Here is a 23,642-nt window from a genome sequence, read left to right as displayed (position 1 = left end):
TTGTGTAGAAAATCGCCATATCTTACAACTCTAACGCAGCAAAAGCACCAATATTTATTTTATACGCGAACCAAGTCGGTCTCACTGTTATCTAGCGTTATCAAGCACGCATAAAAAGCGAATAGAGGAAACAGTGAAACAGGCATGCCTTCATAAGTGCTGATGGCTGATGGTGGGGTCCCGGAAGACCTTCTCCGGCAAACGAGCACCATGATGGCCACAGTGACGGCCATCAGGACAATGATGGAGCAGCAAATAGGCACGATGATAGATAAGCTTCGATACCGTGGGCTAGCACTGTCCCGTCCAGCCTCAGATATTTTATCCGGCTCCAAAGGATCTAGAAAACACGCTTAGAATAAGTAAAGCATGTGTTGAACAAGAATATGGCAGATAATATGTACGACTTTGAACAGGCCACTACGTCTGTTTAGGTGCCTTTGAGGAACTAAGAGGGAGAGAAATAAATAAAAAGAAGAGAAAGGGAAGTTAACCTAAAAGAACTAGTTTGCTACCTAGTACAGGAGAGAGAAAAAGGGTAGGAAAGAGGATAGTAATCGAGATATATAAAATAAATTAGAAAAAAATTCACATGCGCACACAGTCAGGAAGTTACGATCACAGTCGTTTGGACAGGCCGGTTGTACGCAAGAAGCGCAGGAGCGCCTTCACAGCCTTCTTCTGTGGCATAAAAGTCCTGTCGGTAGCGCAGAATTCTTTCTTCCGAAATAGTCTGGTTGTCCAGTTAGTCTAGTGCATTGCAGAGTGGCTGTCTCTGCGAGCAGTATTGTGGGTATTCACACAGAATGTGCCAACTTGTTTCGTCACTACCGCAATGGTCACATGTAGCGGTGTTGGCCATTCCTATGCGGAACTTGAGGAACGAAAGTATACAGAAAAGATAATGACCTGCGGCTTTGTATTCAGATGTAACAAATATTTCTGTATTGTTTGTCCGTCGTACCAAGAGTGCTGAAGGAGCTTGAGTAACTGGAATCGCTGACTTACTCCAATGAACGCAAAAAGAAAGAATACGAGTAGAAACAAAACGCACTGACCCAGGCACTCCCTTGTACTTCCTGCGTAGAGCAGACACACTTGGCCTTGCTTAGAGACTATAATGAAGTATATGACGTATAAGCCTAATCTATCAACAAAACACGTGTCGCATACTATGCAACAATCGCTAAGAAACACGCGTAATTCTCAGCACGGGCATAACAGGATGAGCACTGTGACATTTGCCAAAAAGTGACCAGTATTCTTAACAAAGAAACAGAGCGAAAACTCTGACATCAAGATGAAACTGTGTGAATTATTTTACTCACTTCCTGCGAGGGTCAGTGTGGCGACAGTGTACTCTGCCTTTGTGGAGCCTGCGCTGTTATAGGCAACCACGAGCACCTGGTACCAGGTTCCAGGCGCCAAGTCACCGAGGATCACCACGTCTCGGTCAGGAAGTACACGCGACGACAGCAGCGTCCAATCCAATTCGTCACGGGGCCGGTATTGAACCAGGAAGTGGCTAATAGGGCAGCCACCATCCCGCCAGGCGGCCAGCACGAGGCCAAGACTGGTCACGTTGGGGAGTATTGCCGCCTTTGGCGAGGGAGCCTGGGGGGCTGCCAGGGATAGCAGGGTAGTAATGCTTCACTGATGGCACGTTGTCCTGGTGCAGCTAAATGAAGCTTACACGCTACAGCTCTTTCAGTCACTAAGTAGCGAATGACATATCATTTTTGAAGCCTTTGGTATACCTATATCTTTGCCAAGCGTTTTCAAACTTTTGAGCAGGCCTATAATGTTTCGTTGTTAAACGACATGCAATGAGTCCAAGTATTGCCAATATAGAGCACCAGTGAAGGTCATAGAAGCAAGACGCCTATGGCACCAAGCACCGTAAGCCAAGCTCTACAATAAAAAAAAAGCTCGTAACATAACAGTTGTTGCAACGTGAAGAAGTAAATGATCTAAGGTAAGAGAAAACGCCAGCGAGCAAGGTAAAGTGGGCGTTTGCAAGCAAGTGTGCCGCATACAACATATTGAAACGCACGATATGAATAGAGTTCCAGCATTCTCTTTCAATACTTTACCCGTAAGATTACACGATAATATCGCTGCCATAACGATCAAGCAACCATTAAAACAAAATTAAAGGATAACTTCAGCAAACTGCAGCAACAAAACAACTGTGGTTACAAAGCTCAAAAGTGAGGCATCTATAATATTTTTTTGCAGTATTTCATCTAAACTTTGTAAGATACCTACGTGTACTTTCCGGTCCGTGAGCGGACGTTGGACACTCGTGATACTCGATCCCGACTAATTATATTTGGGTACAAAAATATTATTTATACGGTTACCGCGTTTGTGTTAACGAGCATTTGCAAGCGCTACTGGGATTCTTACGAACTACTGGCCTGTCGGAACGCCTCTGAGTGGACTGATTTTGTGTGTGCGTGTGTGTCGGTGTTTTTCACTTATTTATTTTTTAACTCTCCCTTTCTCTTTCAACCCCCTATTCCCAACCCCAGTGTAGGGTAGCATAGCGGATACTAGCATCTGGTTAACCTCCCTGCCTTCCTTTTTTCTCGTTTCTCCTTCTCTCTCTGTCTTGCTCAGCAACTTTGTGCTTTTTTGAGATCACACCCAAAGTCAACTTTTTCACAAGGGCTGCACCAACGCGAGTTGACGGGCGTGCCCACGCACGGATGCGCAACTGTATTTTTTTATCCTGGTCCAACTGTTAGCTATGCCAGTACAAGAGTCAAAATACCAGGGGTTTACAATGCTCCGACAACAAGGGGCAGCAATACGATCAATCACGCCCATGCGAAAGAGTACAAACACCAGTTTTTATCAGTGTGCAATTAGACAGTCGAACCATCGTACTCATCGCTCACGTACCTGTTCCCTCTGTTTTAACTTGCAGCAGCTCTTCGGGCTCGCTACGTCCGTTGCGATTGAAGCTGAGCACAGACAGTGAATAGGTGCTACCGCATTGGAGACCTTCAAACAGGTAGCTCCCCTTGTCGGGAGTTAGAGGAACCTCGCTCCACTCAAGACCCTCCAGCGTGCGGTAGCGGGCAACGTAGCCTGCGTAGCAATTCAAAACGAAACGTTGAACAAGCTTGCGTAGTACTGTATTCGACAGGAAGTAAATGCAATCATAGAAGATATGAGTTAGCACACACTCCTCAACTAGATGCGTTTTTTTTTTGTAAGCCACACGGTCTTTCACTGACAGGTAGGAAGTATATTGTTTTATAGATCAAAGCTATTTTTGTACATCTCAGTGTTCTTGCTCTTGGGATAGGATGAAGCTCTCACGTATCGAATGAACTAGTTATTAGACTTGCCTACCAGACGCCATTCCCTGCCAAAAGAATCACACGAGGTGGATGCCGTTTTTCTTGTCAAGCATATCTTGTACGTGCTCTAGGTCTTTCGGTCTTGCATTTTAGAAGCTTTTATAAGTGAGCAATGGAATCGTTTCAGCATGTAAACGATGGCGTACTGGTCATTATTCGAAATCTGCAGAAAATACATTTAATGAACCACGTTAGAACTAAGAGGTAAACAAAAAACAGATCTTTAAAGGCAGAAGAACAAAAAGAAAACAGTTTTTTTTTCAAGAAAAAATCTCGTTGTGATGCGTGCCACTGGTGCCACTAAAGCTATGCATCACTGTATGCTCAAGGAAGAAACATTATTAGTTCTCAACACATCAAAGGGACTGCGCCCCTCTTTCTGGTCTCATTCTCTTTATCGTTTTGTTCTCATTGTGAACATCTCCAATAGTCTCGTCATCGAACCTATGCGTTGCACTTCCCCGAACGAGTATGCATACAGAGAGCAAACGGGCCAGTGCGCCTTTGCCACGTAGCATCCGCGAATATGCGAGCGCAGCTGCAGCGCGCCGTACTGAAGGGGTGTCACGCCGCACAACCGCTCGATGCCGTCGACGCTGCCGAAACGAGAGAGCAGCGACTCACACTCGGGCGTCGTATACGATGTGAAAGACAACTCGTAAGCCAGTATCTAGGGCATAATCTCGACTCCCGGGTGCCTGACCCGTATTCACACTTCCGGGTTTCTACTCGCCTAAACATATTATTCGCGATATCACGAGCTAAGAGACTCCATGTCAAGAGAGAACGCGCCAAATTTTCACCATGCGAATAATTCTCGCCATTGTTTTCTAAATATGAACGCATTGAAATATCTCACGTTATTGTCCATTTGACCAATCTTTCAGTGGGCGTACTCTGAGGCGCTCTAATTACCAAGTGCACAGATTTGGCAAGGACTAACCGGAAAAAAGAAGCTCGACCTAGCTTATATTATATATATATATATATATATATCTAAGAGACAATAATGCCAAGAAATGTATAGGGGAAGTTATTAGAACAAATGTAATGTAAATTTTACATTACATTTGTTCTAATAACTTCCCCTGTACATTCCTTGGCATTACTGTCTGTTAGATCTCATTAATATTGTGTCAAAACACGGAAAAACGAGCCCTTAGGTATACACCTCTTTCCCTTATATATATATATATATATATATACTTGTTTTTAGTTTCGGTTTACTGTGTATTTAGGTAATGGTTTTATGCTAACTAAATTAAAACGTGAGAAGCAGATGCACTCCTCTTCAATACTCAGACACTATGAACAACTTTTTCCATGCATCTATACATTGTTCCTTTGTCTCAATTCCTTCACTTACTTCAGTCATGCGCTTTTGCGTAAAGCATTCCACTAGAAAAAAAACTATATTTTGCTACAGATGTATAGTTCAGCGTGCGGTTCCCGTCGAAGTAACGGTAAAAAGGTTCGGTGCAGTATTAGTTGACGTGAAAGCGATAGAAAGCGCAGAACAGTTATACGCCTGCGCTTCATCGGCGCTGGTATTTACGGGCAAGCGCTTGCGGCTGTCCTCATTTACCGTCTCCTCCTTTCACTTATGCTTAGCCTCACAAATCTTCCCCTCCGCATCAGTTCTTTTTCTACATCTCCAGGCTATGATAACTTCATTCACGCATACGACAAACGCTCGCCATCTTCCTTGCCCTTACCCTCACTTTTTGTTCGCGCCCCTTGATCGATTACGCGATACAGTGCTATAACATGTTTACCCTCCCGCTCCTCCTTTCTCTACTCTTTGCCATTGCATCACTTGTATGCTTTCTGACGTCCCATTTCCAGCCAATGCTGTATCGTACTATACACATGCCCATGCTACGCCCTATTCTGACCACTGCGCATTTCCCTCCTTATCTACAAATTACTTTTACTCTTCCTCACTTCCCACTTTAAGCCTTCTCTACTGTACTAAACTTGGCTGGCAGATTCTACCCAACCCTCCAACTCATCTACAAATCCTTCTTTTTCACCCTCGCTTTTCTATCTTCCTGTGCTGTGCTATAACAGAACACGCTATATATAGTTTACCTGCAGCCTCCAATATGTTGATATGTCGTGCGTTACTTTCGCACCATGCACTTTTCTCCTCTACACACTTAATTCCTTCACCCATCCCTTTGCAATATTTAACAATACATTGACATTGCTATTTAGAGAATTGCCAGCGTGTATATGACACATTAGATGATGCCGAGAGGCCAGACCTCTAGAATGCTCTTCATTTAAACAATTCACAGCATGATGGCGTAAGCCAAAAACTGGGCCACAAAAATATATAACACTTTATCTCAACACCGAGTTGGCTCTCTTTGAACATCGATAAGTATACTTGCTGCGAGCAGGAAAGCGAATATTTTTTGGGTAATGCACTGCGCGCAAAGGTTATCAAGCGACTTAGCCAGACTAACCTTCGACGACTTCTTTTCCTTCGTCTTGTGGCGTCCAAGAAAGTTCAATTGAATCTTTCGTTCTAGTCGTCACGGTCACCAGAGGTGGTGGTGGTGGATCTGTATAAAACAATCATGTTTGCTGCCACTCAATTGATGAGGGATGCGCAAACGCGCTCCCAGATATTGTAACCATTGCGACAGCACTGCCGTAACTCTTGAAAACATCAAGGGCTTCTACTGTTACACCGCGCGAGTAATCAGAAAGAGAATATACAGAAAGGTCGTTATATAATTGGTATAATGCTACAACAACCCAACAGTACACAAAAAGCTCAATTTATGTACTTTATCGCATATTTTGATCATTGTACAAAGAAAAGTTAAAATATATAAGACCAGCAATAGAGTTTGTTTGTGTCTGCCTTTACTCTTATTTAACTAGTCAAGTCAAGCTATTTTTTTCAGCAAAATATTTCATTATATTTAAAAAACTGCCACAGTCTCAATAGTTATGATTTTTGGCCAGTGTGACAAAATGGGTATAAATATACATTCATAGAATATGCGCATGCGCAAGTATAATAAGGCACAATCATATAATAAGTCATCTAGTTCATTTAATACACAAAATAATATATCGACCATAAAAATACGTCCGGCCCACTTTCTTGAAGTGCTGCAGGTATTCGCCCCCATACCTCGAATGAAAATATTTTTAACCCTTTAGGAGGACCATTTACAAGGATGTAGAATCAAAAACCTTAGAAAATATTGTGCGTCAAAGGTACCGGGACAATATGCGAGCTACATTTCGAGGTAAGCCTACAGCTCTCGCTCATGTCTAAAAAAAATGTCCAGTAGTGTTAAAAAATTATAAAGAAAGGAGGTATTCGCGTGCTACCTGCGGCGATACCTTTGCTGTGGCATAAGGAGTCTTAAAATGCGCACAAAAGCTAATTACAATAGGAATTGAAAAAAGTAAAAATAAACTTTTTAATCGGTGGAAGTAAGTTGCCGAGTCGAAAGAGTCAAATATGTTCTTCCTGCACTCAGTCCATAACCACTTTAAAATTTCTGAAATACGGTCACTGGTATACACGGCGAATCAATGAAGTCTCGCTAATTTAGCAGCGAAAATCGAAACAGACGTAGGAAACAGCCCATTTACCATTTACTTCAAAAACGCCTTCAATGATGACACTGTTTCCTCACCCTTATCGACCATTAATCTAGATACTTCGTTTTGTGGCAAAGCTTTTTTGCCACATGGCTGCTTATCGACGCTAGCTTATATTCCCCCCACAATCCGACAGAAATAGTGCTGACATCGAGAGTGTTCTTAAAGGGAATGGCAGATGCGCTGTTTAGTGCACCGGTTGCTGTTTCGCCAGCTAATTTGGGAAGATTTCATCGCTCCGGGGTGATTAAGAGTGGCTGCGTTTCAGAGATTATAAATTGGCTATGGACTACTTTCAGCAAGACCTTAAACTCACCCGTTTTATTCGACAGCTTATTTTCTTTAGTTGAAAAGTTAATTTTTTAATTTTATAATTGCTGTCGTAATAATGTTCCTACCCATCTTCAGATGTCCTATGCGTCAATAAAGTATCACCACGAACAGCATGTGACTACCTTCTTTCTTTAATTTTCATTATAATAAAGTTGGACCCATTTCTTGAAACGCCCTGTGATTCGATATACGTCGCTACAGAGCACTGAGTGCATAGTTTTTTTTTTCTTGCAATAGGAGGTATAAGGGCAGTATCAACAAGCTTTTGTCGTCGCCGTTGCTGACCCGTATTAAAAGCAGATCAATAATATCCCCCGTGCATCGTATGTTCTGCTCCTGGGTAAAGCGAACGGGGGCGACAAAGCTACGAAAGTGGCTGAAGCAGAGATCAAAGAAGCCGACCTACCTCCACCTCACGGCGGGTGCGTACGCTAAATGAGCGCTCATGAGCCCTGATATTGATGAGTACCGAAGCAGATAGGAAACGATTCACCCGTCTTGAGCGAGCATTAAAAAAAGTGGCATGGCCTTGTGGAGAATGCATCGCTCGAGCGGCAGCTGTGAATTTTGATTATAAGTGCGCGGTTGCCATCGCTGGGACGTGAGCTGTTTTGGTAGGCAACGGCAACAACAGATGGCTCACGTTACTCCTGAACTGTTGTTTTCTCAATTCTAAGCGACTGTGCGGAACCTGTGTTTTGCAGAGTTACATAGACGGAATACAAAAGAGCTAGTGGCTAGCCTTACTTTGTATAGCGTTACAGTTTATTGCTGTATTCTTCATTGTTTGGCCCCTGCGGTTTCACCGGGCTGTTTATCGCAGTTCACCTCTTAAAAACGACGCACTGACCTTGCTCGTGCGTCTGCACCATGATCTCGTCGGAGAGCGGTCCTGCTCCTTTGTCGTTGTACGCTTGCACTACTACGGCGTAGGCAGTGGCCCGCTGTAGGTTATCCACGACACATCGCGTGAAGGGGTTGCCCGGCGAAGATGAAGATCCCGTGACGGTCTTGAAGACGTATGGCTCGGTGGAGCCGTGTACACGATAGCCAACATATTAACCCTGGATTTCGCCATACTGAAGGTGCACTGGTGGTGGCTGTGGCATGGTGTTGCGCAGATTGAAAAGAAGAGTGCGAAGTGCAGAATTTAGAGTCATGAATGCAGTAATTGGAAATTCTACACTTCTTGGTATACCATGCAGTTGCCATTTATAATATTGCGTTCTGGTTAACTCTACTCACATCGTAGTTCAAAGAACATCAAGTGCGTAGCACACAGCTGTTATATATTTTTGAGAAAGTCATAAAAAATGAATACAAGTGACACAAAATGACAGCAAACTACGCAGATACATCAAAGACAGCTGATCATTTTCAGAATGAGCTTGTTCATAACTATAGAGATGCCTTCGGTAACACATTTGGTATTTTCCGTTTCAAATATTTGGAGTACAAGATACTTTCAAAGCGATACGTAAGATCGTTAATCTTCTATTGGAAGTAGCTGGCCTGTGTGCTAGATTATTATCACTGATCACGCGTTGCAGTTACCCATTGAAGAGCCTCACCTTCCATGACACTTGTACTTTTCTTGAGCTGACTGCTGTCACCTTCACGCTCTGAGGAGGAGTTGCAGGTACTGTGAAATATCACGAGATGAAACATTTTTTTAGTATTTTCTCTCTCTAGAATGGCAGCATGTACATGCGATGATCACATTGAGTTATTTATTTTTATAACCATCCGTAGTACCTTCAAATTCTATTACCACCTGAGTGTTTTCCACTCTTTGTCTACAAAAACTATCAGGTTCTGCGATGTTGTATATTTCTCATTTGTTGTCAGCACTGACTCCTTCTATTTCGTTCTATGTTTTGATGTTGATTGCAGAACTGCCACACAATGTTCTAATTGCAATACTGCATTGAAAACTGTGGTCATGTCTTAGTGCACACAAAAAGTTGCCTTCAATATATTGATTTCAACTACCGCCATCTGACGGGCCTGTGATGCAAAAAAAATTAAATGATGTACCGCATTCATACGCCTTAGTGATATAGTTATGATCAATGGGTTAGTGCTAATTTGCGCTGGATGTCACAAAGAGGCTCCTCCGAGCAACCGTAAATAATAACTTATTTTTTCTGCATCATTCATAGCGAATGCAATCTGCTCCGGCTTTCACCTTCTCCATCGGTGATGACCGTCAACGCCTCACTAGGTGGTCCGATACCAATGACGTTCTCAGCGAGCACTCTGAAGTTGTATTCGGTGAGTGGATGCAGGTCTTGCACAGTAACCTGGCTCTGGTCGGCCTCGGCCACCATTTCGCTGAGTTGCTTCTCCCACGACTCTGCAGCGATTAATGGGGACAAATAGTGAATGCGAGAACTCTCAATTAATACCGGTTTCAGAACTTTTGAATGCTTCTAAGACGGTGGCAATAGGTTGGAAGAACGATATTGATGAAATATTAACAAACCATTGTGTTTTTAGGTGTCTACTTAAATGAAAAGAAATATTGAATGGCTTTATTTAACTTCACGTAAAATTCTTACCTCTTAAAACATAGCGCCCAGAAAATTCATAAGAATAAAATAACAGCTAAACCGTAAGAGGGGAGAAATGACTGTGATAGTAACACATTTTATTGTCACAAAAGTTTCAACAAGCAGCTAGGAACTTGCAGAGCACCACTCATGCACAAAGCACGCACAAAAATAACACTACTCAGGACATGTGGGAACAGTTGATCACAGTTGTTACGTCGTGTTTGGAAACCATGTTTTAAGGATCGACAACACACGAGCAAGCGCCCCTATTGCTTTTTTTTAGCTGTGGCACTGGAAGTGAGCCATAAACTTTTACTGCCTCATGCTGGCATCCGACGCATCGGGTGCTCGGCGTGCCACGTAGCGAGTTGGTGCTGAAATTAACCACTGTTTCGTGCGCGTCTGAAAAAAATAAAAGAAAATCTAGGATTGTTGCTTTAAAGGCACACTTTCAGCCATATTGAGGGTCATAAACAATGCCCTAAATATATTCGTATCTGCGCCCTGCTGGCGAGCGGCAAAGGATTTTCTAAGATAGCTCGGCCGTATTATGATGGTGGATGCATGGCAGGTAGCAAAATTGTGCAACGCGGGGTGCGCTGCGGAGTGAGGGATGACACATGCAGTCGCTGGCCACACGCTTTGAATAATTTTTATGTATTTTTCATCTCGCAGAATATATATATATATATATATATATATATATATATATATATATATATATATATATATATAAGGGAAAGAAGTGTATACCTAAGGGCTCGTTTTTCCGTGTTTTAACACAATATTATTGAGATCTAACAGACAGTAATGCCAAGGAATGTACAGGGGAAGTTATTAGAACCAATAGAATGTAAATAAAAAGAAAGAAAAGTGGATGAAAAATAACCAGCCGTGAGCAGGAATCGAACCTACGACCTTCGAATAACGCGTTCGATGATCTAACCACTGAGCTACCACAGCGGCCTTCACTATATATATATATGTATATAGATATATATATATATATAAATAATGAATAAATAACTGGCCTTCATCATATATATGATGAAGGCCAGACTCTAGGCCGAAACGTCGAAATAAACCACGTTGTGACCGCTCACGGAGGATCTACTAGACTATATAAATATATATATATATACTGTTCATTTTGTTTATTCAATTTGTTTAAGTAACGTATACTGCTTACGGGACATGACGGTGACGATATATCAAACGACCGAGAGTTTTCGTATAATTGCCATTACAATAACAACAATTGTGTATGTACGTGTACTGGTGAATCACAGATTTTCTAGCACCTGAAAAATCGTTCAAAAAAATACCTAAAGTGGTATTCTTTTGTAGGTTCATTGTTAAAATCGAAAATAAAGGGACATGGAAAGACGAGCACAAGGACACGCCCAGTGTTCGATTGGTTCCTGTTTTAGTAATTCTTCTCTTAGCCATTTACAGTAGCTGACTTGCTCATACTGTTCTCCTATCACTAGAAATGGCCGGCAAGTAAATGACAAGGTTCGTACCTGTGGTGAACAACCGCAAATAAAACTACAACTACATGAACGTTGATCACATTGTTCTTACACAAGTAGAGTCCATTTAGTTGCCAATTTCCCGAAGCTTATTTTCAACAGCAACACAGCTTTCGGTGCGATAAAAAAGAAACACTGCGCTTCTTTCTCTTTGTCATTTGCTCCAACGTTCACATTGAAGTGCAAGGAGCAGGAGACGGTCTTTCTCGGTGCCTGAAATCTTCCACACTTCATTGTTGTATATGTTCTGGCTGATGAGGTCTTCTTTTGCTTACTTATACATCCAAGATTATCCATCGTTATCAAAAGGGCGTGTATGTCGTTTTTAACCGACCAATGAGCAGCGTTACAGCAAAAATGCGTCGGGTCAGTATACCGAGTCCGACATTTAAAAAATGCCCAAATAAACTGAGGTTCCCAAGAATTGTTCCGCACTTATGCATGCACATAACCCTGTCACAATACTTGAAGTAATTAACATTAATAATAATAATAATAATAATATTAATAATAATAACATGCAGAAGAACTAGAAAACATACCGATGCTCCTCTTGTACTGCACGATGTACTTAGTGATGGGCGAGTTCCCATCGTTCGGGCTTTTCCACAGAATGGTCACAGATCGGCTGAGCACGTTCAGCGCTTCCGGTCTGGGAGGCTCATCGGGCCTGTCTTGGAGGAAAACACAAGCATGGCGGCTTGGTTCACAGGTAGGAGTCATTCGCATGAGCTGAAAGTTGTTTTTCTTTTGTGCATAATAGTTAAATTTTATTTCTCAACAAAATGAGCAAATAGTACGATAATGCACCCTGAATGAGGCCACGAGACAGTATATCTAAATATGTTTCATTAAAGCGGTCTAGTGACTACTAAATCGTGCTGGCTTCTAAAACGTGCAGGGGTTTTCTGATGTAATATTCCTTTCCGCTTTTTGAGACCGGAAGCCACTTCGCCTTCCTCGTGTTACCCCGCGTAACTTGTAAGCTTCTCCGGAGAGTGCGTGAGTAGTCAAGTGCACACAGAAAAAAGCCTAGCATGTTGTCTTCGAACGCTGGAAGAGATATATCTTGGATGCCAGAGTTTTACAATGCACTTATTGTGCTTCTGCCGGCTTCGTTCACTATTTCTCGTCAGCACCGCTACCGGCACTGATGTATGACAGTTTAATGCGGATGTTATAACTTGATATCAACTGTTAGGCCTCCGCTTATTGCTCAATACTTTCCCTTCGGTGGTACATGCACGCTCTTATTTTAGCCTCATACTTTCATATATTATTTACTCCGTCCCCAAAAATCTGTCAGTTACTCATGCGAACAGGAACCCACTCTCTTGACGCCTGGCCTGGCTGGTTCGTATACACCATCCATCCTTTCAACAATGGGTTAACTACATTTGAAGAGTGCGCAGCGCCAGATGTGCCGCATCTCTACGTCTGTGGCGGACACCTCTCATTCATTACGGATGCAGGGACAAAGGCAGACCGCGAACTTTTGACTAGAGGCGTGAAGTTTACAAGAAACTAACCGGAACACTGAAAACGACTTACGGACATTTGGTTTAAAAGCGGCCTTTACAGCACCTGCATTAAACTGCACTTCATGTTCTTGAATTTACTAAATTCAAGGTGAAGTTGAGCTGTGTGATTGTCTTGCTCTTAAATAATGTATTCAAACTGTTGACAAGAAGTTCCAGTACATTCATAACTGCACTGATGTAGCTGAAATCTACTTGTGTTGCTACGCAGGTAAAAACACAGTACTCTGGTACTTACACCTGCACCATTTTATTTACTGGCATACTTATAAGAGTGTTTTCGTTTTTCTTAAATATTGCGCGATAAGAACATATAGAAGTGAAATTAACTGTGAGCAAGTTTAGCAACAGCTATCTTTTGTGCTACCGGCGCTGAAGTTTAATGTTTGTTACAGTCAGTAGTAATTTGGGTGCACACTGCAGAAGAATCGAATTCAGTTCAAGGTAATATAAATAATTCATGACAATTCGCAACAGCCAGACCAATAGGCAAATATACAAAGCAAGTAATGCAGCATGAAAGTCTTTCATTGCCGCTATTCCCCTCAAAAAGTGCCACAAGTGTCGCTTTTCTTTCGAAAACGCTTCGCAAGAAACATGTATATGTATTTCCGGCCCCAGTAAGACGATCCTCCGCCGACTTAGATTTTTGAGGCATCGCTCAACTGACAACGTGCGCCATTTATCCACGTGCCAAATGAGAGAACCTCTGTCATAGAGGGAAGGAAAGTAAAGAAGCGGAACGCAGCGGAAACCCAGGGAACACGAGAATCGCGATAGAAAAGGCGAGACCGAAAGGAGGTGAAGAGCGGTAGGGCTAAGCGAAGACCGATCGATGCCCAGTCTGTTCAACACATTGCACGCAACTATGAGAATATATGGGCCCAGCAAACACTTTACGCGCAAAGAAATCTGCACTGCGTGCGCGGCATGCCTGAGCTCACGTTCACCCCCAACCTTTTTTTTTTCTGGATCCAGTTTTAATGTGATATTGTTGAAGAGCTCGTTTTGAAGAAATTCCGGCGTCGGCGTCATCTTCGTTTGTTGTGAGCGAAACATGTTGCGCGTGTCCTAAAAATTGAGAAAGAAGCAGATAAAATAAATTCTGGGTATTTGTGGGGATCGAACTCGGTTCGTTTGCGTGGCATGCGGGTGTTTCACCACAGAGCCACACGTCTGCTTGTGAATACAGGGAAAATAACTTCCTCTGCATGCAAATACAGAGAAAATAACTTTTAGGCTTCACAAACACACGCGTCTCCTATACATGCTTCACAATACAAGATGTAGCATTGCAATAATAATGCGTGGTGCGTGCGTAATAACTCTTTTGAATGAAAACGACTCTTCCATTTGACCGTCAAATATGAGATAAACGTTGGAAATACCACTTTCTTTGAACGTGCTTCTTGTACACCATTATGGTTATAACCAATGTACAGCGTGCATAAATAGAGACTAGAAAATTGATAACAACAAAAATACATCGCATCAGTGAAACTTGGCATAATTACGATACGGCGGATATACGTGTGGCCAATATCAATGACAGATAGAGTGACCGGCATCCGCTTATGGGTACTGCAGCCTAACGTTAATCACTTGCAATTCAAGCCGGCAACTGAGAAAGAGCTACTTTACTCTTCGTAAAATATCTCTGACGTGTCAATTACTCAGCACAGTTGTCACCTCCATTTGACGCAGCAAGAACTTTACGGAGAAAAGACCATACCATTATTCAAAGATGGGGTATGATTCAACTGTGTATTGTTGTGTGTAAACACAATTATGACAAAATAAAATGCCAGCAGATTCATTTGCTTGCCAATATAAACAATGAGAAAATATGTTTTGTATTTTTTCTAGAAGGCTTGTTCGTGATAAGATATGAACAAGCCGAAGCCTATTTCTTTTACAAAGTTTTTTTAGCATGTGCTGGTTCTTTGTTATAATGTTTGATCCTGAGCAGACGGGCTTCCGTGGAAGTTCTGATTAGACAAACACAACAGCGTTCACTAATTGGCTATGTATATGACATTTAAACGAAAAACAACCGGGTGAACAACGGCCATTTCCAAGAACAAAGCTGGAAGAAAATATACGTTGTTTACAAGTACGAAATCTGACACTCTTCTTTATCATGGAAACACGACAAAACTGGCTGAACTGAAGGCTCTCTTTGTTCTTCGAAGTGCGACTTCTTAAATTTATTACGCCTAAAGCATTAAGGCACAAAATAGAAACTACGCATCTGGCAAAAAAAAACAACGATAATATGATGAGGCCTACCTTGTATGGAGAGGTGTGTCACCTGCTCGTCGTGTCCGTAGGCATTGGAAACCTCGCATTTGACGGTGCCTGTGTCGTTCTTCTCGGCGAGCAGTATCATCAGCTCGGACCAGGGTGACTCCTCGCGGGAGTGGTCTTTGACGGTGTACCTGCACCCGAGTAGGCACGCCATCGTACACCTGTGCGTCCAGTGTAAGAGCGACGATGGTCGAAGGTGGACGGAGTCCGGGGGCGAGAGCACTATGACGTCGCCTCTCGGACGATGACCGCGCCTGCTTCTGACCTTTTCCAACACTTCGAGACCCACGCTTTGAGAAAGCCATTAACGAGCAGCCCAAGTGTTCGAAACGTCCTGAATGGGCTTGATTTATAGCTACGGGTAGCCTGCACACGACGACGAACCCGATCTGACTGTCATGCTGCTTGAGCTCGGTAGCGTTTGAAACCATGAAACTTGACTTGTTCAAATCGTGCCTAATCAAAAGATGCACTGACTGCCACAAAATAACTTTACTGCATCAATATGTGTTCATGTTCTCTAAAAAAACTAATAATTGCGTGCACGTTGATTTTTTTTCAGTTTCAGAAATTTCCGAGCATTTTCTTATTTGTAAATCATTCTTAAAATTTTTTTGAAACTTCTTTCTAACCGTAGTCATTCATCAAAACCTAAAAGGCAATGCTAAGGTCTTGCATGCGTGTTCACTCCCGTATACAATGTCAAACAAATTTCACTGGCAAGTCTCAATTTCGCGTTTTATTTCACAATGACGAAGGTACGAAACAGTATGTCGCTGAGCTTAATTAACTGAATGGCATATTGTAGAGCAGTAACAGGAAAAACAGAAAGCTCAAACTGTTCTAAATTAACAGATGAAGTAAGCTTCTGTATTTGGTCACACATTATTGTCCCTACCTAGGATTAGAGAATGCCTTGATTGGTTTGCTGTCCTTCGACCAAAAAAAGCTGATAGGTTCATCTCCTGTAGCTTCGCAGCGTAGCTTCACCACTTGCCCTCTCCCAGCCATGTGGGACATAAAACGCTGCCTTACTTTGGCGGGGGCTGAAATGAAAAAAAAAAACGGTAAAATAAATAATGTTATTCTTGCGGGCAAAAGAAATAAGCTAAGTATCCTAAAACAAACAATGAACACTTTAGTGAGAGCTGAAACCGTGTTATTCTCTTCGATTGTTTTTCAGTGCAGACCTTTCATAAAAAACGCCCAGCTATCACTGAAGCTTGTGTTTGTCGAGCAGTGAAGTGAAACCATTCTAAGACTCATATCATTATCGAATTGTTAGGTTACATATCTGTTTTTTTAGTGATGACATCTTTTTAAGATGAAAATTACTCACGGTGGTTTGCACAACTTCAGCTACAGCTACACCTCCTGATCAAAATACAGTGCTTTTTAGGTACGTTAGCTGTCCTGATCAAAATAACTGATTATTCGGTACGCTAGTTTTACTTCATACAAGTTCTTTATTCACTGTTGAAACACAAGCATGGTTTATCCTAACATTACAGATCGCATGCCTAATTACAACGCCCTTTTTAGCACTATTTGTCATTTTTTATAATACTGAATTGCTTACCATGGACGTTAACCTGCACGACAGTGTACAGGGGTAGACCAACGCCGTTCGAGGCCTCGCACATATAACCGCCTGCATCCGCGGTCTCCACTTCTTGAATCACTAGCGATCCGTTCACCAGTGCTTGCATGCGAGAGCTGCTGATAACGGTGCGGAATTCCGTGCTCTGAGGTCCTGACGAAACGCAAGAATAGCGCGAATATGCCACGTGAAAGCTAGAAAAAAAAACTTCAAATTTGAGAAAAAGCATTCTTTAGGACAATACAAGACGATTATATAGTAAAATGCTAGTCTTAATGGTACTAGAATTAGCATTGCGTGCACCTATTTGTTTGTACGGTAAAATTGCTAAAATACACAATAGTACAAGTGCACAATCAATATTGCCACGAGTATGGGAAGAGATCACGCTATTCGGGTTCATTATTGATCGGCACACATGTGCCACAGTGAAACAATGTAGAGAAAAATCAAGTGTAGAAATACACGAAGTCGTGTTTCCAGTGATTGGTATAGGTCGAGGTCTAGCTGTTCTGATAAACAGACGCTATGCGCCATCCAATATAACGAGACATTATGAACGAGCTTTTATTTTAGACACGGTCTATTATGTATTTTTTGAAAAGCCCTTGCAATTTACTAGCGGCGCGATTTTCGATTTGAATAAGTGAGCGTTGATTGCATAGTTAGGTTAGTTTGTTGGGTTGAACGTCCAAAAGAGACCCGTGTTACCAAGACACCACAGTGAAAGGCTCCGGCTAATTTCAACCACCTCAGGTTAGTTAAGTTGAAGCGAAAGGCTACAGTCCTTCACTCTCTACTATTTAACTTGCAGTGATTCGAAATGCGACAGCGAGGGTCGGAATCGCATATGCGAGTTTCGCATCGCCAGTCTAGCACCGTTTCTATCAGGCCAACCATGACAGAAAAGAAGCTGCTGAATTCGGTTTCATGAAAAAAAAAAGGCCTATGAACTACGAACTGGTTTCGAGTGAACTGCTTGTTACAAAACGTGCTTGCATAATCAAGCAATTAAAACTTTGAGTTTGCAAAGCGCAGTGTGTCGAGTGTACCGGGAATTTCAGGCACGAGGGAGCAACGTTTTTAGTGCGTTTATTTGCTTTACTATGGCTTACGTTTTTGTAGTAGGCTGGCTGAACTAACAGATTTATTTTAGGCTCATCTATGTGCGATTATTAGTATGAGTTTGTCACAAACAATTCATATGCTGGTGATAATTAGAGAAAAAAGATGAACGCGAAATTTCACCCTTAAGCCCAAGTTAATTAACTTAGTTGGCGAGTTGTGAACATGGCAGATTACGGGAGTGTAAAGGCACGCGCAGAGGGAAAACTGAAGTCATGTTCAACGTTTGCCTTTAGTACTAGTAACCGTCAACTCAACCTTGCAAACTCGGGAGCAGCTAAGAACACTGTCTAGGCATCCTATAGTGGCGAAAGAGTGGTGCGAGAGGGAAACCTTCAAACCTGCCGACTTCTTCCAACGAACCCTGGGTTCCGGGGTGCCATCGGCCTGACAGTCCAGGATCACTCGCTCACCGGTAGTAACAGTCGTATCTGCGGGCTCCAGCCGCCATCTTGGTGGGGCTGCCACAGAAAGACCGAGCATCGAGTGATAAAACTTTATTTATTACTGCATAAGTCAATAAAGAGTATATAGAAACTTCAAAAAAAAAACTGTGAGAAGTAATTGCGAATGCCTATTGTGGTATATAACGTCAGTCGGGTTCATCGTTCTAAAATTGCGAATGTGAAACAGAAACATCACCATAGGTAAACAAGCTGCATTGAACAGAATCATTAGCGTGCGACTATCTCGTACACATAAATTAAATATAAATATACGTAGATTTTCTGCGTGTTATACGATATGCCAGCTATGAACTGTGACACAGAACTTTTGAAGAGTGCGGTCTTTTGTTTTTCAACACGAAAGCTGTTCGCGGCAAACTTTCCTGAAGGAGTAGTACCAGGAGCTTTGAATTTCTCTTGTCACACGTACCACATTTAGTGGTATGTTGTTGCATAGTATCCAGACCTTAATCGAAAGCGTCTCGTTTGTACTTACCGTAGACGACAAGCGGCGCAGAGTAGTTGACAGCAGCGGCTTCGTTCGCCGCAAGGCAGGTGTACACGGCCGTGTGCTCCTCGCGCAGGGACTTAAACACCAGCGTGGAGATGAAGTCATCCACGTGACCGAAAGAGACACCTTCTTTTCCGGTAGATGGCGATGAGTCCAATGGCACGCCATCGCGAAGCCATGAGAGACGTATTGGTGGGTCACCATCGGGAACGCTGCATGTAACGCTGGCACGGGAGCCCAGCTGAGGTTTCTCCGGAAAGGAGAATGGTGTGATCGATGGTGGAACTGTAGGAAATTTTGTGTTCCGAGAGAGGACGCAAACAGAAAGGAAGGGTGTGTAAGTTCGCTTGGATGTTCTCATATATATGTAATATAACCATATATAGACATATATATATAGGCATATGTAGGGAAATATAGGTAACTATAGGTAATATAGGTAACTAGCCCATCACTTTGGGTCCCTATATATATAGGGACCCAAAGCTCATGTTTGCGGAGCGATGACAACGCCGCACTGCAGCTCTGGCGGCAAAAGCCGGGGAAATCGGGGACAGGCGCGGCATAGGGCGCAGGCGATTGAATGCGGTTCACTGCAGACGAAACACGTGCAGCACGCGTTCTCCACGTGCGAATGCTGCACAATTACGTTCACTTTTCGTAGCACCTGTCTGGCTGGGAAACTTTGCTTTCAAACTCCGCATTGCACAACACTCTTAGCAGAGCGTGAGAGCCCTACATGTGTACGAAAGCGAGCTGCAGCGCGGCGGCGGAGAAAATACAAATTGCACGAGATACGTATATTCCTAGTTTACTGCCATAGATGGCGCTACTTGTGCAGAGTCGCACCGCCACCAAGCGTTGCTTTGGGAGCCTATGGGGACACCAGAAAGCACAGCCAAAAACAAAGCAGCAAAACGTATATCATGAGGGAGCAAGCATCATAATTCAATAAGAAAACCTCTGGACACAGTGAAGTTTGCATTATCTGCTAAAAAAAGAACAAAGAATACTCTGATTTATTTGAACAATTTAAAGACCCGTGTGATACATACAGAGAAAAAAATCAGTGCAAGAAAAACCTATGCACACACACGCTCGTTCCTTCTGTATCTTCTGTGTGTGTTGCGTTTTTCTTGCACGCAGTAACTTTTCTCAACAATTCTTTAACGGTGAAGAACACGCGTGTAAGGGATGGACAGCTTTCGCAAGAAAAGCAATCGTTAGGCTGAAATCACACACCTTTTCTTTGGCTTCAATTTACGTATATGTAACGAAGCTATACAAAACGCAGGTGTCCTACTCTTCATGTTGCTCGAGAAAATCAGTAGAACTGCGTTTTACGTAACAAGAGTGACGAATATAAGAGATATTCAGCTATGATGAAAGACTGAAGCGATTAAAAGGTAACTGAACAGAAAATATTGCTGTAGGCACAGTTTTGTCAAGAAAGTGAAATAAATGTACGAAAGAAGCAGTCGTCATGAGACATAGCCTCTAGCGATATTCTCTTTTCACTGCTTCCTTTTCATAGCTTGATACAACAAATGTGTAATATACAAATTACGGTACGGGATAGTGGTAGTGAGCACTTGTGTTTTCAGAATGTTTTTTTCTTTTAGTGGAGAGGGGGTTCAGATGAAGGGGTGCGGAAATTTGAATCCTTTAGTGACACGAGTGTATGCAGTCTCACTCCTAATGAGTGGGATACTCCTGATTCTAGACGTTTGAAAATGAACCAATTTAAAGTTAATGCGACATGCAAACTCACCGAGAACCCTGAGGTAAAGATGGTTGCGGGCTTCGCTGCCGTGCTCGTTTCGTACGGTGCAGGAGTAGCGTCCTTCGTCGTCCTTGCGGCTCACCGTCTCCAGAATGAGGGATCCGTTCTGATACGGCATCACACGTTTGCTGCTGGGCAGGCTTTTCCCGTCTGCGGTGTTTCGCAAGACGAAAGACTGCTTCTCCCACGAACTACAGCGTACACGCTCAGAAAAACAGACAGGGCACCGCGCAGAATGCACTCTTCGGTATACTGGATGCGCTTCTCGATACATGATTACGTATTGCGATATCACGTCAAATATCAGTATACCTGGACGTTTGCAAATACTCATGGCAATAGGAAACCTATGGTCATCGTTGCAGTTAAGGGGCTGTAGAACCACTAATTTTATGGTAGTGAAGTTTTACATGTCATCGGTGTAAAAAAAGCTTTATTTCAACTAAAATCTTTACGCTGCACTGAAGCTCTAATTAATGTCGGTGTTTCACGTCCCATATCCGCCATAGAAATATATGATGCGTTATAGTGGAGAGTTCTGGAAGTTTACACCACCTGGTGTTTTTAACGTGCTCCCTAATATAAATACGAGGGACATCAGCAATTCGTCTTCATTGAAATTCAGTGGCCGAGGTAGGGATTAGGTCTCAGGACCTTTAAGTCAGCAGTACCTTCCTAACCAGTATAGATGACTACTGTGCGTGCTGCTCTGAAGTTTTGAAGGTAGACTCGATGGATGAAAAGGTATTTCTTAAGACAGCAGATGTACACGATTCTTAGTTTGTCGTACATTAACCGAAGCTGCACGGTGACCTAGATGAAGCTTATCTGGCCAAATGGGCTATAGTGTGCCAATGCGGCCTACCCCCAATGCTCGAGAGTCGGATCACCCATAATATCTGCTGGTGGTGGATATATATCTATGCTACAATCCCACGCAATATGATCAAAATTTGCCACTGCCTCACAGCATGCGCATTCCGGCCTAATGACATCAGGGTATATTTCACTCAACGCGTGTGTGTTGCGACAAATACGGTCTCTGCGCATTAGTCTACCCCTCATGGCGCGTTGAGCGTTTGAAGCCACCGCTCTAGTTGGTAATAATTTTTCACTTCCCCGACGTCTGTATGAATTGTCATTTTGTACTACCGTACTCAACATGCAAAGCTGTGGCTCTGGCCTGCCTGCATTTCTCACAATGAATGCAATGTATACTCTTGGGCAAAGGCGATGGAGATGATTAGCGATATGCGCCTCACATAACGCAGAGATAAAATTCTCATTTCCTTCATTTGAGCTTGTTTCGGTATCAGTGGGCTATGTTCTGAGTTATATTAACCTGATTCAGCGTTAGGATCAGTATTAGCGCATCCCATCCCACTTTAATGAAATTAAGCTCCCTCATTCAATCCCGATTATTTTTTCTTATTTGTTAGCAAAACATGGAGTTAGATCTCCTATTTAGCTTGCTCCACTAATAACACTGCCGACCCTGCATATGACCATTATTTTTTTCAATGAATGCTTCATAGAGTGTTGGTACTTGCTCGTTCATTGAGTATATTTCCTACATTCAGGGTGTTTCACGCAATGAGTCGTAAATTCGAAAACTTCGAAAAAATGCTGTGTGTGTTCAATGCTTTCACGATTACTTCGTCTGCAGCCGCATGTATCAGGATTGTTGAAAGCATCATTTCAGATAATAGTTAAGAAAGTTAAACAACGTACTTTCAATTAGGAGAGTTGGGCAGTTATGCCAAATGCGAGCATTAAAACACTCCATGCGAAGAACTCAGTACAGCTGTGGGATTTCGAACTGGAGGCCTGTAGTTATATTGTTCCCGAATTCATCAGTGAAACCAAAACCGCAGCCTGCAAGAGCGCTATTGCATTATTCCGCTAAAATGACAGGAGTGAGTGCGCGTGGTTATACCAGTCATCAACCGACTTCATTGTGAAGACGTGTGGCTTGCAATTATAGCACTCATGACACACATACTTTAACAAATGCTGCCAACATTGTAATTGTTGTCATGTGTTGTGAGCCCACTGGTCGCCTGCTTGCTGCAGTCGGCCGTGTCTCGGTTTCGGTAGGGGTACTAGAGAAGGGGAGTACTCGGAATGAGCTTCAAGAAGTGAAGCAAGAAAAGGCCGAAGCCCATTGTGACACTGTGATTGGTAGCTCACAATGTACCTTCGCATAATGGATGTGCGCAGCTCCACCAACGTGGTGCAGATGTGGAATACCCGCATCCCGCTAGAAAAGCCTCTGTTCGAATCGCAGCTGAGGGTGTGTTTTCACTTTTATGCTCACTTGGCATAGCTACATTAGTTTCCCCGCCGCGGTGGTCTAGTGGCTAATGTACTAGGCTGCTGACTCTCAAGTCGCGGGTTCGAATCGCGGCTGCGGCAGCTGCATTTCCGATGGAGACGAAAATGTTGTAGGCACGTGTGTCCAGATTTGGGTGCACGTTAAAGAACCCCAGGTGGTCGAAATTTCCGGGAGCCCTCCACTACGGCGTCTTTCATAATCATATGGTGGTTTTGGGACGTTAAACCCAACATATCAATCAAAGCTGCATTAGTTTTTCTTTATTTCTTAATGCTAGCTTCTGTTGCTGTGTATTTCTACAAAAAGTAACGTGAAGTATGAAGTCTAAAAGAGAAAAAGTTGGTAGTGGGCGTAGTTATTTTCAAGGCCACCGATTGAGCTTGATCAAAAATTGAAAGTAGGAACTCCATGATTTTCGCGAATAAGACTTAACCGGAAGCGTGGCCGCTGCGTGTTTGTTCCGGCCTCATGAGAACTTTTGTTATCACCTATGTAGGACTGCATACGTGTATATATGCTATTTTGTTTTTTATATTCTTTATTTCAAACACTCAAGTGAATAGAAGAATCCGTCGC

The 23,642-nt window shown here is 42.8% G+C and overlaps 1 protein-coding gene across 1 annotated transcript in view; it reads right to left on the bottom strand.

Moving 5' to 3' along the window:
- The window catches only part of LOC119169648 (cell adhesion molecule Dscam1), a 131,021-nt gene that overhangs the window by 674 nt on the left and 106,705 nt on the right, over positions 1-23,642 (bottom strand). Inside the window, 14 exon segments of the mRNA XM_075885701.1 lie at positions 149-340; positions 1,329-1,622; positions 2,908-3,096; positions 5,843-5,941; positions 8,185-8,434; positions 8,906-8,976; positions 9,523-9,690; positions 11,964-12,095; positions 15,249-15,397; positions 16,165-16,312; positions 16,846-17,019; positions 18,333-18,452; positions 18,934-19,233; positions 20,720-20,881. Of these exon segments, the coding sequence (XP_075741816.1) occupies positions 149-340; positions 1,329-1,622; positions 2,908-3,096; positions 5,843-5,941; positions 8,185-8,434; positions 8,906-8,976; positions 9,523-9,690; positions 11,964-12,095; positions 15,249-15,397; positions 16,165-16,312; positions 16,846-17,019; positions 18,333-18,452; positions 18,934-19,233; positions 20,720-20,881 (2,448 nt within the window).

This window comes from Rhipicephalus microplus, chromosome 2, assembly GCF_043290135.1.
Source record: "Rhipicephalus microplus isolate Deutch F79 chromosome 2, USDA_Rmic, whole genome shotgun sequence".
NCBI lineage: Eukaryota > Metazoa > Arthropoda > Arachnida > Ixodida > Ixodidae > Rhipicephalus > Rhipicephalus microplus.
The sequence above is the reverse complement of the archived record's forward strand: the minus strand, read 5'-3'. Positions and strand labels throughout refer to the sequence as shown.